Source organism: Protopterus annectens, chromosome 15.part0, assembly GCF_019279795.1.
Source record: "Protopterus annectens isolate FY-2018-M chromosome 15.part0, PAN1.0, whole genome shotgun sequence".
NCBI lineage: Eukaryota > Metazoa > Chordata > Ceratodontiformes > Protopteridae > Protopterus > Protopterus annectens.
Window position 1 is genome coordinate 473920980 of NC_056749.1, and position 15761 is coordinate 473936740.

Below are 15761 nucleotides of genomic sequence, written 5' to 3' on the forward strand. Positions count from 1 at the left end.
AGTACCAACATCCTGGAAGAAAATGGTAGTATCTGTACTACCTAAAGAGGGTAAAGGTCCATCAGATCCAGCTTCATGCAGGCCCATTTCAATACTAAATCATGATTATAAAGTGTTTATGTCTTAAATGGCTAAAGAAATGGCAAAAGTGATGCCAAACTTGACAGCTAATGTATCATTTGGTTTTGTGGAGGGGAAGCAAACATTAGACAATATAAACAGAACAGTGATGATCCGGAGCGAAGCAGAATGTAAGAAGACACCATTGTTGTTGGTAGGTCTTGATGCAGAGAAATAATTTGACAGACTAAGCTGGGATTTTATGAGCAGAGCAATGGAAGCATTTGCATTCCCTGATAAAATTATAAGGTTGATTAGGAAGATATATGAAGGCTCGGAGGCTAAAATTAAAGTAGGTGGGGTTCTCTCTGATAATCTCTGCTTGAACAGAGGAACCAGCCAGGGATTTCCTCTTTCCCCTTTGTTATTTGTGCTATATTTAGAACCACTGGCAAAGAAAATAAGGGGTTCAGAAATCCAAGGATATAATTGGTATGGTAGTCAAGAAAAGCTGGCTCTATTTGCAGATGACATTTTATAATTGACAAAACCAGAAAAAGACATTACAGTGTTGCGGAACATATTGAGACAGTTTCAAACCTTTTTGGGATACAAAATTAATGAAGCAAAAACAAAAGCAATAGCAGTAAATTATGTACTCACATACAGCAATATCCAACATATTGGTTCAGCAATATCCATATTTATGGGGACATGATAAAATGAAGTACTTAGGAGTACGGATTAAAAATGATACTGGTGTGACAGATCAGGATATGTGAGAAGAGACTAAAAAGATAATACAAAAAATGAGAAAAATGAAAGGTCTGTTATATGGATATTGATAAAAGATACAAGCAGTTAAAATGTTTTTAGTCCCTTTAGTCTTGTACACTGGTCAGGCATATTTTTATCAACCAGAGGAGAAGTTGCGGATAGCAATTAATAAAGAGCTGAAGGATTTTATCTGTGTGTGTGTTGGGGGGGGGGGCAGCAAGAGTCAAGTGGGATAAGCTTATTCTTCCAATAGAAGAGGGTGGACTGGGATACCCGAGTTGAAGGGGCTTTTAAGAGCAACACAGTTAAGACACACACATAGCACTAGCAGAACACTATAATTCAAAGTGGAAAGAGAATTGATGATGAAACAGGGAAGAAACTCAAGTAAGAGGGAGAGACTGGGATTTTGGATGCAGACCTTTAAGGAGAACAACAAAATCATACAAAATATGATGTAAATAAAGTAGCAGAAGGTCTTCCAAGAACTAAGCCAACATGGGAATGGAGAAAGGAGATTCTGCCAATAAGGATGACTGCAGTTAGAGATACAGATAATAGGCAAAAGGGTGTGGGAATGTATTGGAGAAAAAATTGGAAAAGGAAACAAGGTACTGGGAGCAAATAACTAGAGAGGGAAAGGTAACAGAATGGGAAGATGCAAATAACTTATTTGGACTGCAGGCTAAAGACTGCCTTTCATATCAAGGATTATTATCAGAGTACAGGCAAAGAGAATGAAATGGGGGGTCCTAAATGAAAGACCAGCACTGTACAGTTTTTAGTAGAATCTAGAACAGAAACTGGCATTAAGAAAGGAATAATTAGTAGAGCATATGAAATTTTGCATGATAACTATAAGAATCAATCAGAGGAGGGGAAGGACTGAGAAGAGAGATTAGATAAGCAATTCACAAAGAAACAATAAGGGGATATATGTATGTCTCCAAAATATGCAACAAAATCTAGAAGATTTCGGAACTTTGCCTGGAAGTGCTTACATAGGTATTTTTATACTCCAAGCAGATTTCAAAGAATATTTCCTCAGGTAGTCAGCAAATGTTGGAGGTATGATGGAGCAGAAAGAGGTAATTGGGAACATATTTTCTGGCAGTGTAATGAGTTGGAAGACTTTAAAAATTCCCGGAAGACTGCTCTGTAGGAGAGGATGGATAAGGAAGTTGGGAATGACTTGGGAAATTATTTTTTGAGCTATGATACAAACTCAGAATTGCCTAGACATAGTAAGGTCTTGTTGAGTCTAATTATGATGGCCAACAAAAAAGCAATTACTAGAAAATGGAAATCAAAGTCTAAACCAACTTTACTAGAAATAGTGAAGAAAGTAACAGAGTTAAAACAACTGGAATTGGGATCTTTAGAAAAGGGTAGGTGCAAATTATATAGGTACAAATGGGAAATGTGGGATCAATACATGCAGAGGATGAATGAGGTTTAAAAGAAGGCAGGGTTTGAATGATCTGTGAAATGGCTGACTAACAGTGACTGGATATATTAAAAGTGATGTATAATATATGCAGCTACAGTTGTGCTGCACAGTTTGGAATGTATGTTTGCAACTGAGATTGTGTCGCTATGGTTTATTGTCATTTATATAAATGTAACATGGTCTATGTCAAACAAGATAATTTAATAAAGATGTTTCTTGTTTAAAAAAAAAAAAAAAGACAACATGACTGAATCCGAGAAGATCAGATCTTGAAACGTTGGACTGGCTTTTCTTCTAGAAGTTAGCATAATGAAAAACAGTGTTTTTGCAGGGAAGCTAGCCTCCCTGCATCCCCCACTCCCCCTGCCTATTATATAAACCAACTCTGAAATCACTCCACATTGGGGAAAGGGCAAACATCCAACCTCAGAAAATATCAGCTTCCACAGGTGAAGCCAGTATAAAGTTCCAAGATTTGATCTTTGAGGATTCAGTCATATGGTCTTTCAGTCTTATGAAATAGATCCACTTCACTAAGGGTTAAACTATTGTGTAAAAATGAATGTGTTTTCCAGGAGATCTTCACTCCCTCACCTGATAACATAATTCTGGTTACCTTCCCTTGTCAAGCACTAATACAGTGGATATAAAAAGTGTACACACCCCTGTTAAAATGCCAGGTTTTTGTGATATAAAAAAATGAGGCCACAATAAATCATTTCAAAACTTTTTCCACCTTTAATGTGACATATAACCTGTACAATTCAATTGAAAAACAAATCTGTTAGGGGAATAAATAAAAAATAAAAATCGTACAATAAGCTGGTTGTATAAGCGTGCACACCCTTAAACTAATACTTTGTTCAAGCACCTTTTGATTTAATTACAGTATTCAGTCTTCTTGGGTACACACCTGCCATCAATTAAAGAGACTCTGATTAACCCCAAATAAAGTTTAGCTATCCTAGTAGGATTTTCCTGACATTTACTCAGTTGCCTGCTACAGCAAAAACCATGGTTCGCAGAGAGCTTACAAAGCATCAAAGTGATCTAATTGTTGAAAGGTATCAGTCAGGAGAAGGGTACAAAAAAATTTCCACAGCATTGGATATACCATGGAACACAGTGAAGACGGTCATCAAAAAGTGGAGAAAATATGGGCCAACAGTGACGTTGCAAAGAACTGGACATCCCTCCAAAATTGATGAAAAGACAAGACAAAAACTGGTCAGGGAGGCTGCCAAGAGACCTACAGCACCACTGAAGGAGCTGCAGGAATTTCTGGCAAGTACGGGTTGTGTACTACAAGTGACAACAATCTCCCGTATTCTCTATATGTCTTGTCTGGGCTATGAGGTAGGGTTGCAAGATGGAAGCCTTTTCGTACGCAGAAAAACATTCAGGCCTGGCTAAAATTTGCAAAATAATACATCAAGTCTCCCAAAAGCATGTGAGAAAATGTGTTATGATCTGATGAGACCAAGGTTGAACATTTTGGCCACAATTCCAAAAGGTATGTTTGGCACTAAAACAAGACTTCGCATCACCAAAAGTACACCATCCCCACTGTGAAGCATGGCGGTGGCAGTATCATGCTTTTGGGGTTGCTTTTCTTCAGCTGGAACTGGGGCTTTAGTCAAAGTAGAGGGAATTATAAACAGTTCCAAACACCAGTCACTTTTAGTCCAAAACCTTCAGGTGTCTGCTAGAAAGCTGAAAATGAAGAGGAATTTCACCTTTCAATACAACAATGACCCCAAGCATACATCCAAATCAACAAAAGAATGGATTGACCAAAAGAAAATTAAAGTTTTGGAATTGCCCAGCCAGAGCACAGACCCAAATTCAATAGAAAATCTGTGGGGTGATCTGAAGGGCTGTGCACAAGAGATGCCCTCACAATCTGACAGATTTGGAACACTTTTGCAAGGAAGAGTGGGCAAATATTGCCAAGTCAAGATGTGCCATGCTGATAGACTCCTACCCAAAAAGACTGAATACTGTAATTAAATCAAAAGGTGCCTTAACAAAGTATTAGTTTAAGGGTGTGCACACTTATGCAACCAGCTTATTGTACATTTTTTACATTTTTGCCCCAACAGATATGTTTGTTTTTCAATTGAATTGTACAGGTTATAGGTCACATTAAAGGTGGGAAAAGCTTTGAAATGATTTATTGTGGTCTCATTTTTTATATCACAAACATCTGGCATTTTAATAGGGGTGTGTACACTTTTTATATCTACTGTGCCTTAAAATCTTTAGTTCAATAATTAGCGTCTCGATAGTCAAGTGATAGTATAACAAGGGTACATCAGTTCTCATGTGGTTTCCAGAGTGCTTCCCCTGTGGATCAGCTTTATTTAAGTATTTTAGACAGGCGCTCAACTTACTTCAGTACCTAACAAAGCAAAAAGTACAGTTTTGTACCTACCATAAATGTAGATGTTCGAAGATCTACATTGCTGCAGTCCTTACACTTGGGTAATCCGCTGTCCTCGGTCGGCCCGAATATCAAAGTATAAGGCTGACGTCGGTCAAGGCGCCTAAGTCTGACATCAGGACGTCAGGGTACATATGCGCATGACCGACGTCATATCCTCAGTCTTTTCTTGCCCCAGATGTCAGAAGGCCCTAAAAGAAAGGTCAAAACCAAAAGACAACAAAAAACAGCCAACCACCCTAGCACTAAACATATGTACAATATATACAATATCCACAGAAATCATAACCCAAAACCACACAACTGCCTCTAACTACAGAGGGGAAGGAGGGAGGGAAAATTGGACTGCACTTCGAACATCTACATTTATGGTAGGTACAAAACTGTACTATGTTCTTCATCTCACATTGCTGCAGTCCTTACACTTGGGTAGAATCCCAAAGCAGAGGTAAGGGAGGATGGCAAAGCTATAAAGCAGGAGGAGCTGTCAAAATGCCCTGCAAAATTGCAGTGGCAAAACCAGCCCTAGATTTAGAGTAAAGAGGAAGGTGATAATGCTTAGAGAAAGTATGCACTGAACTCCAAGTAGCTGCCTCCAAAATATCTTTAGTTGCCACCCCCCTTAAAAAGGCTGTAGAAGTGGCAGTAGCCCTAGTGGAATGAGGCCTAATCCCAGCTGGAATCTCCTTACCATGATGGGAATAACAGAAAGCAATACAAAACCCAATCCACTTAGAAATAGTTTGTTTTGACACAGGTTTGCCCTGAGAACCCAAAGCAAAAGAAACAAACAACTGCTGAGACTGCCTGAACCCTTTAGTTCTGCTCAAATAATAACGCAACTGCCTGTGTATATCCAAAGTGTGCAAACTCTTTTCCCCTTTATTTTGGGGGTTTGCATAAAAAGTAGGCAAATGAATAGTTTGGTTTAAAGCCACACTAGAAACCACTTTAGGCATAAAGGAAGGGTTAGTCCAAGAAAGATACTCTATCCTTATGGAAAATTAAGAAAGGCTCAACTGCCATAAGGGCCTGTAATTCAGAAACCCTTCTAGAGGTAATGGCCAACAAAAAAGCAGTCTTCCATGATAAATATTTCAATTCGGCAGTAGCTGCAGGCTCAAAAGGTTGTAGAGTGAGTTTCTCCAACACAAAATTGAGATCCCAAGCAGGAGTAGGAGCTCTACGTGGGGTCTTAAATTCTTTGCCCCTCTAAGGAATTGCTTAAACAAAGGATGAGAAAACAAAGGCAGGACACAGTCATAATGTGCGAAATCGCTGCAGCATGAACCTTAATGGAAGAGAAAGACAAACCTTTGTCCAGTAACTCAGCAAGATATTGAAGGGCCACACTTAAATTAGGTTTAGAAACATCAAATTCCTTTGCTGTACTCCAAAATAAAAATCTCTTCCATTTATCTGCGTACACTTTCCTTGTACTAGGCCTTCTGGCCTCCAAAATAACATTCAAAACTTGCTGTGGAAGCTGAGACCCTCCAGGGTTTAAAACAGAATATGCCAGGCTGTCAGGTGAAGAGAGTGGAGCTTGACATTGAGTAAATGACCGGCTTCCTGAGACAGTAGGTGTGGAATCGAAGGCAAAGGCCATGGAGGTTCCCGTACCAGACTTCTCAGTAATGGGTACCAGTGCTGTCGAGGCCAATCCGGAGCTATTAGGATCATCTTTGGCTTGTCCTGTCTGACCTTTAGGAGTACCTTTGGGAGGAGAGGCAGAGGTGGAAAGGCATACACATGAAGCTTGCTCCAATTGAAAGAAAGAGCATCCACTTTCCAAGCTGTTGGATAAAACCTTTTTGTGCAAAACTTTGGCAGCTGGTGGTTCAGTGGAGAAGCGAACAGATCTATGTCTGGAGTTCCCCATAACACTGTCAATTTTTGAAATACATGAGGATCCAATTTCCACTCGTGGGGATCCATAATTCTTCTGCTTAACACATCTGCTAAGGAGTTCTGTGCTCGGCAGAAACCTTGCTTGAAGATGCAGCTGTAAACTGAGAGCAGTCTCCCACAAAATCATTGCTTGCCTGCATAGAGGATAAGAATGTGTCCCCCCTTGCTTGTTGATGTACCACATGACAGTTGTGTTGTCTGTTAGAACCAACACCTGCCCTGGAAGGAGGAAATCTTTGAAAGCTGTTAATGCAAATTGGACTGCTAACATCTCCTTCAAGTTGATATGTAGATGTTGAAGTCTGGCAGGCCACGTGTCTTGTACCCATTTTCCATTTAGATGAGATCCCCAAGCTTTGTCTGAGGCATCTGTCGTAAGAATCTGACTCGCCTCTGGCCGGGTCACAGAGAGTCCCTTGTTTAGGTGACATTCCTGAGCCCACCACAAAAATTCCTTTTGAATGCAAGGTATTATCTGAATGACAGTGTCCATATCTTGGCAGTGCTGTGTCCATACATTTTTGAGATACCATTGCAGCTTCCTCATATGCAGTCTGGCATTGGGAAGCACTAGAATACAAGATGCCATGAACCCCAAGGCTTGAAGGACTGTCCTTGCAGTCAGCCTGGACTGATGAGACAATTGACGGAAGTACAGAAAGATTCTTTTGTTTGTCCGGGGTCAAAAAGGCCATCTGGGATGCTGTATTCAGTCTCACACCCAGAAAGCACATGTCCTGAGAGGGTACTAGACTGGACTTTATTTCGTTCACAGAATACCCCAGGCATCTTAGCACTGCTACCACATACTGTAAATGATGAAGAAGTTCGTCCCTGCCTTGGGCCAGAATCAGGCAATCGTCCAAATAAGGATAGATCTGTATTCCTCTTAGCCTGAAGAAAGCTATCACTGGAGCCAGAACTTTTGTGAACACTCTGGGTGCAGTAGATAAGCCAAAGGACAATGCAGAGAACTGATAATGAGAAGTCCCAGCCCGAAAACGCAGATACTTCCTGCAGCTTAGCCTGATAGGAACATGAAGGTAAGCTTCCTTGAGATCCAGAGTCACCATCCAGTGGTCTTTGCCCAGTAGAGGTAAAAGCTGTTGTAATGTCAACATTTTGAACTTGGGAATGTCCAAATAAGTGTTGAGGATAGATAAATCCAAAATTGGTCTCCACGTGTTCCCCTTTTTTGGTACTAGGAACAGGCGAGAATAAAATCCTAGGCCCACTTCTGGCAGAGGGACCGGTTGAATGTCTCCTAATTGAAGCAACAGAGAAATTTGTTTGTGAGCTTCTAGTCTTTGCTGAGGAGGAACATCCGGCATGCCTTTGAAAGGCGGCAAGGTATGGAAATAAAACCTGTAACCTTGGTGTATGATATCTAATACCCATCTGTCTTGGGTAACCAAACTCCAATTTTCCTTGAAGAGTGCCAACCTTCCTCCCAAAGGTGCTGCCAGGCAAGAAGGATCTGGCAGCTGAAAAGGCAGGTCATTGGGCCTGTTTACGAAAGGACTGACCCCTGCCCTCACCGGAAGATTGTGCAGGTGAACTCCCTGTTCTAGGCCTGAAGGAGCTCTGTGCTCTGCCTCTACCACGTCTAGATCTATCCCTAGACTGATCATAAGAAGGGTACGTCCACCCCTTAGCAGGCCAATTCCTACTAAATGTCGGAGGCTGAACTTGCAAAAAATCTTTAACAGCCTGCATAGACTTAGCTTTGTCTTCCATTTTCTTTAAGACTGACTCCACAGGTGCACCAAACAACACATCAGACTGCAAAGGAGCATCCAAAATCCTTGTCTTAACATGGTCAGATAAATTCTGATCCCTCAGCCAGGCATGCCTGCGAAGAACTGACCCAGTGGCAGCCACCCTAGACGAGGCCTGTACAGCATCAAAACCACATTGTAACGAATGCTTGCCCACCTGTTCAGAGACATGCACCAAATCTTGTAATTCTTTACACTCAATACCTTCCGCCAGAGCATCTACCTTAGACTTCAGCTGAGAAAGAAGATAATTTTGATATTTCAACATGTGAAACTGGCAATTCAAAGCCCTCATAGCTAAGGTGGAGGAAGTATAGACTTTCTTTCCCCATCTATCCAAAGCTCTGGCCTCTTTATCCGGAGGAACCGGATTTTTTACCACAGAGGCCTTAACACCCTTAGGTCCCTGAGTAACAGTTTCTGGGTCCGCCCTAGGACTCTTATAAAGAAATTTATGAGCCTCAGGCACCCTGTAATACCTGTCAGGTTTAACAGGAGCAGGAGGCAAAGAATCAGGATTAAGAGAAGCCTCTGCAAACACATCTTCCACTACATCCAAAACAGGTGGTATAGCTAAAGGCCTATGCTGGGGCAAAAGCAAAAATTCCCTAAGCCTTTTCCTGGAATCAGAGAAGTCCTGACCTTCCCACTTAAAATTCTCCCTCATGGAATGAAGAGTCTCTGAAAAAGAAAAATCCTCTGGAGGAGAAGCAGAAGGAGTAGAATCATCCACATCAGAATCAGAATAAGTAGAATACTCCTGCAAGTCTTCAGCCGAAGACTCTGACACATCTGAAGCCTGCTCAAAAGTACCCAACTCTGGTTCCACCCTAGGCCTCTTGTCAGGAGGGGGCAAAGAACCTCTAATCAAGGTAATTAAATCTTCTGCCATTTTAAGCATGTGCTTCTTAGGCACAGATCCTGAAGAGCTAGGAGTGACCCCAACAGAAGCTAACCCTGGCCTGCCTCTGGGAGAAGCCTTGGAAACAGAAGGAGAGGGCCTAACCACCCTAGGAAGGGAGGGGAGTACAGTAACCTGAGAAGCCCCTTCAGCCTGACCTGCCTCCTGAGAAGCCTCATCCTGCAATATCAAAGGCTCCCCCTGGGACTCCAGAGAAGCCTCCGGTGAACCACCGGTTCCACTGACTCCACTAAAGAACCGGCGTACTCTTCAAGTCTGGGTTTAGCTGCTTTGTCTTTGCGCTTCTTCGAAGAAGCAGGCGTCGGAGCATCCGACGGCATATTATAATTGCACCGCTTCCCGAAGACCAACCTGGCACAATCTAACCTGCGCTTAATAGTGCGTTTATTGAACCTAGCACAAAAGCGACACCCAACAACGTCGTGCTCAGGCCCCAAACAAGGAATACACAAACTATGATAATCTCTATGCGGTATCTGCTTCCCACAAGAAATACAGTTATTCACTTTTTCTGACATCCGGTAAACCACTGAGGCAAGAAAAAACTAAAATATTCCCCAACGGGGTACTTAGCCAACTTTGACTCGGTCTGAAACTCCGAATTCGAAAAATTTCAGAACGCTGCTTCTGCATCGGACCATGCGGCAAAAAAGACTGAGGATATGATGTCGGTCATGCGCATATGTACCCTGACGTCCTGATGTCAGACTTAGGCGCCTTGACCGATGTCAGCCTTATACTTTGATATTCGGGCCGACCGAGGACAGCGGATTACCCAAGTGTAAGGACTGCAGCAATGTGAGATGAAGAACATCTTTTATTTGGAGCTGATTCATGATCAAAACAGTAGGTTACATTGGTTAATGGCAGTACACCATATGGATTTAACTAACAGACTGAATTAGCTACACACTGCAGATATGGATTTAAGATTCAGTTTCTCTTTTTTTATACTTTAGTATCTTGGGCATTCACCGGGTAATTCTTGTAGATACATGTATAAGGTGAAGTAAATGTAATCAATATCCTGTCCAAACTGGCTCTGAATCTTCCCCCTCTAATGCCTGTCTTTATACCTTGCTTTTGGAAGTGTTTTCATTGCTGACCTACTGCAGTTATGCCTTAGTTTTGAATTACTTACAAAAACTTTTAAAAACTACCAAATCATTTAAGGCATTTGAACTTTTTATTTTATATAACACATAATGCAACTCTGAGTATGTAACATAATCACAAAAGCTTTCCATAGCCAAAGCTAATAAAAATACACTTGTGTTTACATACTATTGCCAAGCCAGAAAAGCAAAATGGGACAAACACTCCTTATCAAAATGCAGTCTGAGTTTCTATGACTAATGAGTAAGTAGTACAGGCCCTTCTAGTAAACGAGAGAGTGAAAATATAAAACCTCAGTGAACATCAAAAGACTCACTTACCTTTATTCCTCTTGGTCCTGGAGGCCCTTCTGGTCCTGGAAACCCAGGTAAACCTGGCTGACCTTGTAAACCAGGAAATCCTCTTTCACCCTGAAACAAAAACAACTCAGTTGTAAAAAGGACCTACAATACAGCACACCCAATTGCTAAACCCAAGCATGCAAATGTCAAGCAATCACATTGTCAGAATGCAAAAGTTAACAGTAGAAAGTCAAAAATAAATAAATAAAGAACTTTTTTAACTTTTAACAGGGAGTCAAACTTAAACTGGGGTTGTTCAAAATTCATGCAAAAAGATATATCTCGTCAGACATTGTGAAATCCATGAATATAAACAAATGATGACTTCCTGATGCACTACCTTTTCGCTTTGACAAAGCAGCCATTTTGCATTTGCATCACAACCTCTATCAAGGGGAGCCAGTAAAGCAGCAAACTGAAGTCTTGTTTTTCTCGTCAGACATTGTGAAATCCATGAATATAAACAAATGATGACTTCCTGATGCACTACCTTTTCGCTTTGACAAAGCAGCCATTTTGCATTTGCATCACAACCTCTATCAAGGGGAGCCAGTAAAGCAGCAAACTGAAGTCTTGTTTTAGACTTAAAGATTTATAATGTTCAGCAAACCCATACGTTTAGGAAAAAAAAATTACATATGTCAATTCCAAATGGTAATGCTGAAGATCTTTGTAAGGCACTAAAATATGTTCTTTTCTGCAGTACTTTAGTCACATGAGCAGTACTGGGGGTCCCTTTCCTGTGCAGTGCTGCCCTACTTGCTAGGTATAGGTCACCCTCCTTCCCCAACTCATCTAAAGTAGCACACTGTCTATCAGCTAACCAGGCAAAGTGTTAAGGGCTTGTTCTCTTACCAAAAGGTCTGCCAGCCCTTCAAAAGTGGTGACCTGACATCCACTCACCCAGCTATGAAAATAAGTGCTCAGTTCAGCAACAGATTCACATACATTTTCATCTGCCTTGAGTTTATGCTCACGAAACATTTTCCTATACATTTCAGGTGTTAGCTTAAAACATTCTAATAAATGTCTTTTACAGCAATATAATCAAAAGTCAGTGTCATGCATTTTTGCTAAAGAAGTTACAGCTTTACTATGGAGTAAAGGGGTCAGGAACCGCACCCAGAGCCCTTGGTCAACTTCATACTGTTTACATACCCGCTCAAACATATGAATGAAGCTATCAAAAGTATCCCCTCTTTAAACTGTGGAAGAAATTTACTGACCTTTTGTGCTTCTGGGGTCCGGTTACTCCCTTCCCCATTACCTCCATGACTCTGGTGAAGAGTCAGCATTTCCCTCTCATGCCTCCTCTGCTGTTTATTTTCCTCAGCTTGTAGACTCCTCATTTTCTTGGCTGCTTCTAGTTCCATATGCCTGGCCTCCAACTCAAGTTTCTTTAGCTCCAGCTGTATTTTTAAGTCCACTGCAGAAAGGTTGAGCTGTCCATTCACCGAGGATATTGTATCTCCACTGTCAGTCTGATAGTCCTCCAGGCTGCTGTTCTCTGATGCAGCTGTAACCAAGACTGTATTCAGGTCAGACTTAGTCAGGTTTCCATGCACCAGCCCCCTATCCTGGCACATCTCCACCAGCTGGCTCCTTTTCAGCTTTCCATACTCCTCTGCTGACATGTTGCCTGCTCACCCTGACTGACACTAAGCTAACAAAAGAAATAAAACAATTGTGATCTGAACTCTTAGTATACACTGTGTGGCTGTTTTAGCGTACAAAACACTTTTAGAGATCACTGTACGTAAGCTACAGGAATTCGCTCTACCCACACCACTACAAACCAATTAGTATGTGAAGTAGATCCCACCACTGCCAAACACTTATGACGACCATGCCCTGGCCCAGCAGTCAAGGAGCCTCAATCCTCACCACTAACATCAGGAGGTTGTCTCATAGAAGAGAAAAGGATAACCAATACACACAGTAACATACAATTTCCCTTAAGTGCACACAGAGATCACAGTCAGTCTGGGGCTGGTTGCTCCCTTGCTCACCAGGTCCCCAATAATACTCCCCACTGGCACAGCTATAGGGTCCAGGTCTCAGCCTAGCTGGGCAAGCTAGAACAACCAGTACCCTCTCTGACCAACCAGTGCTTTGTGTCCCTGCCAAGTAGCTGACACAACACACACAAACACTTTGAGATAAGTATTTATATAACTTCACAGACACTCCTGGGAAAGGCCGACACAGATTCTCCAACTGTGCCCCTTTACCCAGACTATATGACAGTAATTGCTGCCACCACCCAGCTAATAATATCAGCTACTAAAAGGCCCTTAAAAGGGTGTCAAATTATTGCTGTGCAATATTATAATCCAATGGTAGTATGACTAACAGTCAAGGCTTACTTTAGAGTGGCCTATTACAATAACCTCTATAAATATGCAATGTACTCTAGAGCTTATCTCTACACAAACCAGCCACAGGTAGAAGGTTTTAAAAATATTTAATAATAAATAATTAATACACAAGACAAAACTACTATACCACAGAGATATTGAAGAGTTCAGAGATCACACAGAAACTTTAAATAACACAGTAGGACAGGTCTGAATTAAAAGAAAAATACCTAATTAATCTTTACTAGCTTTAACTATTCCTACAAGAAATCACAGTGCTAGAAACTTACATGTGAGCATAGGCAGAGTGCTGAGTTATATATCCAAGATCAAAATGCTCTCGAGTCTCTTCTGAGAAATAGCATTTAAACATTACTAACAAACATGTCTCTAAGGCCCTCCCAAATTACATCATTTTTGACACTTAGGTTTTCCCAGTATTCATATTGCATCATCTTAACACCTGGTCTGAGTTTTCAGGCCACAAACAAAGAAGTTATGTACTCACCATAACGTTCCATGTAAGTTGTTCTATCGTGCCATCATTCATTACTGATGGGTTCAGAGCCGAGCCCGCAGCTCCGACACGGAGTTAGCAAGCTCGAGGTTTACCAAAAGCCTGAGACGTAGCCCCTTATCCCATGACGCACTGCCTGGAATACCTCAGATCTTGTTTGCTGCGTGTATTACTTTTGTCAGATAATAACTATTCCAACAAAAAATAAAAAGGAATGCATAACCAGCATGAAGCTAGATTCCAGGTCAACTGTCAGCCAGGTGGGGGATGGAGGGAGGGACGTGAGAATGAAGGCGAGATGGAACAACTCAAATGGAATGTTATGGTGAGTACATAACTTCTTTATGTGAAGTTGTTCAATCTCGCAGTTCATTCATCACTGATGGGTAGCGTCCCTAGCACCCCAAATCTCGGGTGGCTCACGGAAGTACATTTTTCAGGACCATGGACCTGAAAGAGGCCCTGTCTCTGGAGACCTTATCCACTTTGTAATGAGTGATGAAGGTATGAGGTTTAGACCAAGTGGCTGCCGCACAAATATTATCTAAAGGCACCTTGGCTTGAAAAGCAGCAGATGCAGATACTGCTCTGGTAGAATGAGCTTTAATCTTTTGAGGCAAAGGCATATTGGCAGCTGAATGAACAAAGGCAATACAATCCGATAACCATTTAGATAGATGTTTTAGCCACTGGCCTACATTTTCTGGTTTCTGAAAAGGATAAAAAGAGTTGGTCTGATTTCCTAATATCTTTAGTTCTGTGCAGATAAAATCTGAGCTGTCTGTGAACATCAAGTTTGTGTAGCATATACTCCATTTTGTTAGAATGGTTAGGAAAGAAGACTGGTAACTCAATGACTTGATTAATATTAGTTTCGGAACAAACTTTGGGCAAAAAGGAAGGATTTGTTCTGAGTGATACTCTATCAGGGTGAAAAATCAAATAAGGTGGTCTGATAGATAAGGCTTGAAGCTCTGACACTCTATGGGCAGATGTAATGGCCACTAGAAACAGAGTTTTCCATGATAAGAACTTCATTTCACAGGATGATGCTGGTTCAAAGGGAGGAAGAATAATCCGGGACAATAGTAAGTTCAGATTCCACGGTGCATAAGGAACTTTCACTGGGGGTCTGATGTGGAAGGTCCCTTTGAGAAAGGCTCTATACAGCTTATGGGTCATAATGTTAAATCCGTCTATTCCTGGGTGAAAGTTAGCAATGGCAGCCATTTGAACTCATACTGTAGCTGCTGCTGAACCTTTGTTGAAAATCATGGTAAGGAATTCTAAGATGGAGGACATGGGTGCTTTATAAGAGTCAAAGTTCTGTTTGGAGGCCCATAAAGAAAATCTTTTCCATTTGCTGAGGTATAATCTTCTGGTGGAAGGCTTTTGGGAAGACAACAAGATGTGTCTCGTCTCCTGAGAAATACTATCAAGCCTGGCTAAGAGAGGAACTGGAGCAGCCATGCTGTGAGCTGCAGAGACTGTAGAGAAGGATAGAGGTTCCCCGACGGATGTGTCAGCAGGTCTGGAACCGGGTCTAGAATCCATGGTTCCTCCACCAGGTGCTGAAGCAGGAATTGGAACCAAATCTGCTGAGGCCAATGAGAGGCTATTAAAAGTACAGTTGTGTACACTTACAATAAATGTAGATGTTCGAGTGTATTCACTGTTGCAGTCATTACATTTGGGTAATCTGCTGGCAGGTTGCCCTCAGTCGGCCTGAATTCCAAAGTCTTGGGTCCTGCGTTGGTTGCTGTCTCCTCTTCCATGACGTCAGGTCGTCAGGGGTATAAGACATGCAGCCAACGCCATTTTCTTTAGTTTTTCTTGCCCCAGATGTCAGGTGCCCCCAAAAAGGCAGCAAAAATATATATGAAAAAACTATATATACATGCATCAATACCAACATTACCTTCATCTACAAGCAAATACACCACATAGGTTGTAGAAGATAGAGAAGGAAAGATAAAGTCCAGAATGAAAGAGGGATGGCGGGCGGGTAACCTGGACTGCAACAGTGAATACACTCGAACATTTACATTTATGGTAAGTGTGCACAACTGTATTATGTTCTTCGTGTTTC

General features: G+C 41.5%; 1 protein-coding gene across 4 annotated transcripts in view; it reads right to left on the minus strand.

Annotated features, from left to right (window-relative positions):
- COL4A5 (collagen type IV alpha 5 chain) overlaps positions 1 to 15761 on the minus strand; it is a 3591008-nt gene that overhangs the window by 2658139 nt on the left and 917108 nt on the right. For all 4 annotated transcript variants that reach the window (XM_044057208.1, XM_044057205.1, XM_044057207.1 and 1 more), the window contains exon 4: positions 10778 to 10867. In XM_044057208.1, coding sequence (XP_043913143.1) covers positions 10778 to 10867 — 90 coding nt within the window. The remainder of the gene's footprint in view (positions 1 to 10777; positions 10868 to 15761) is intronic.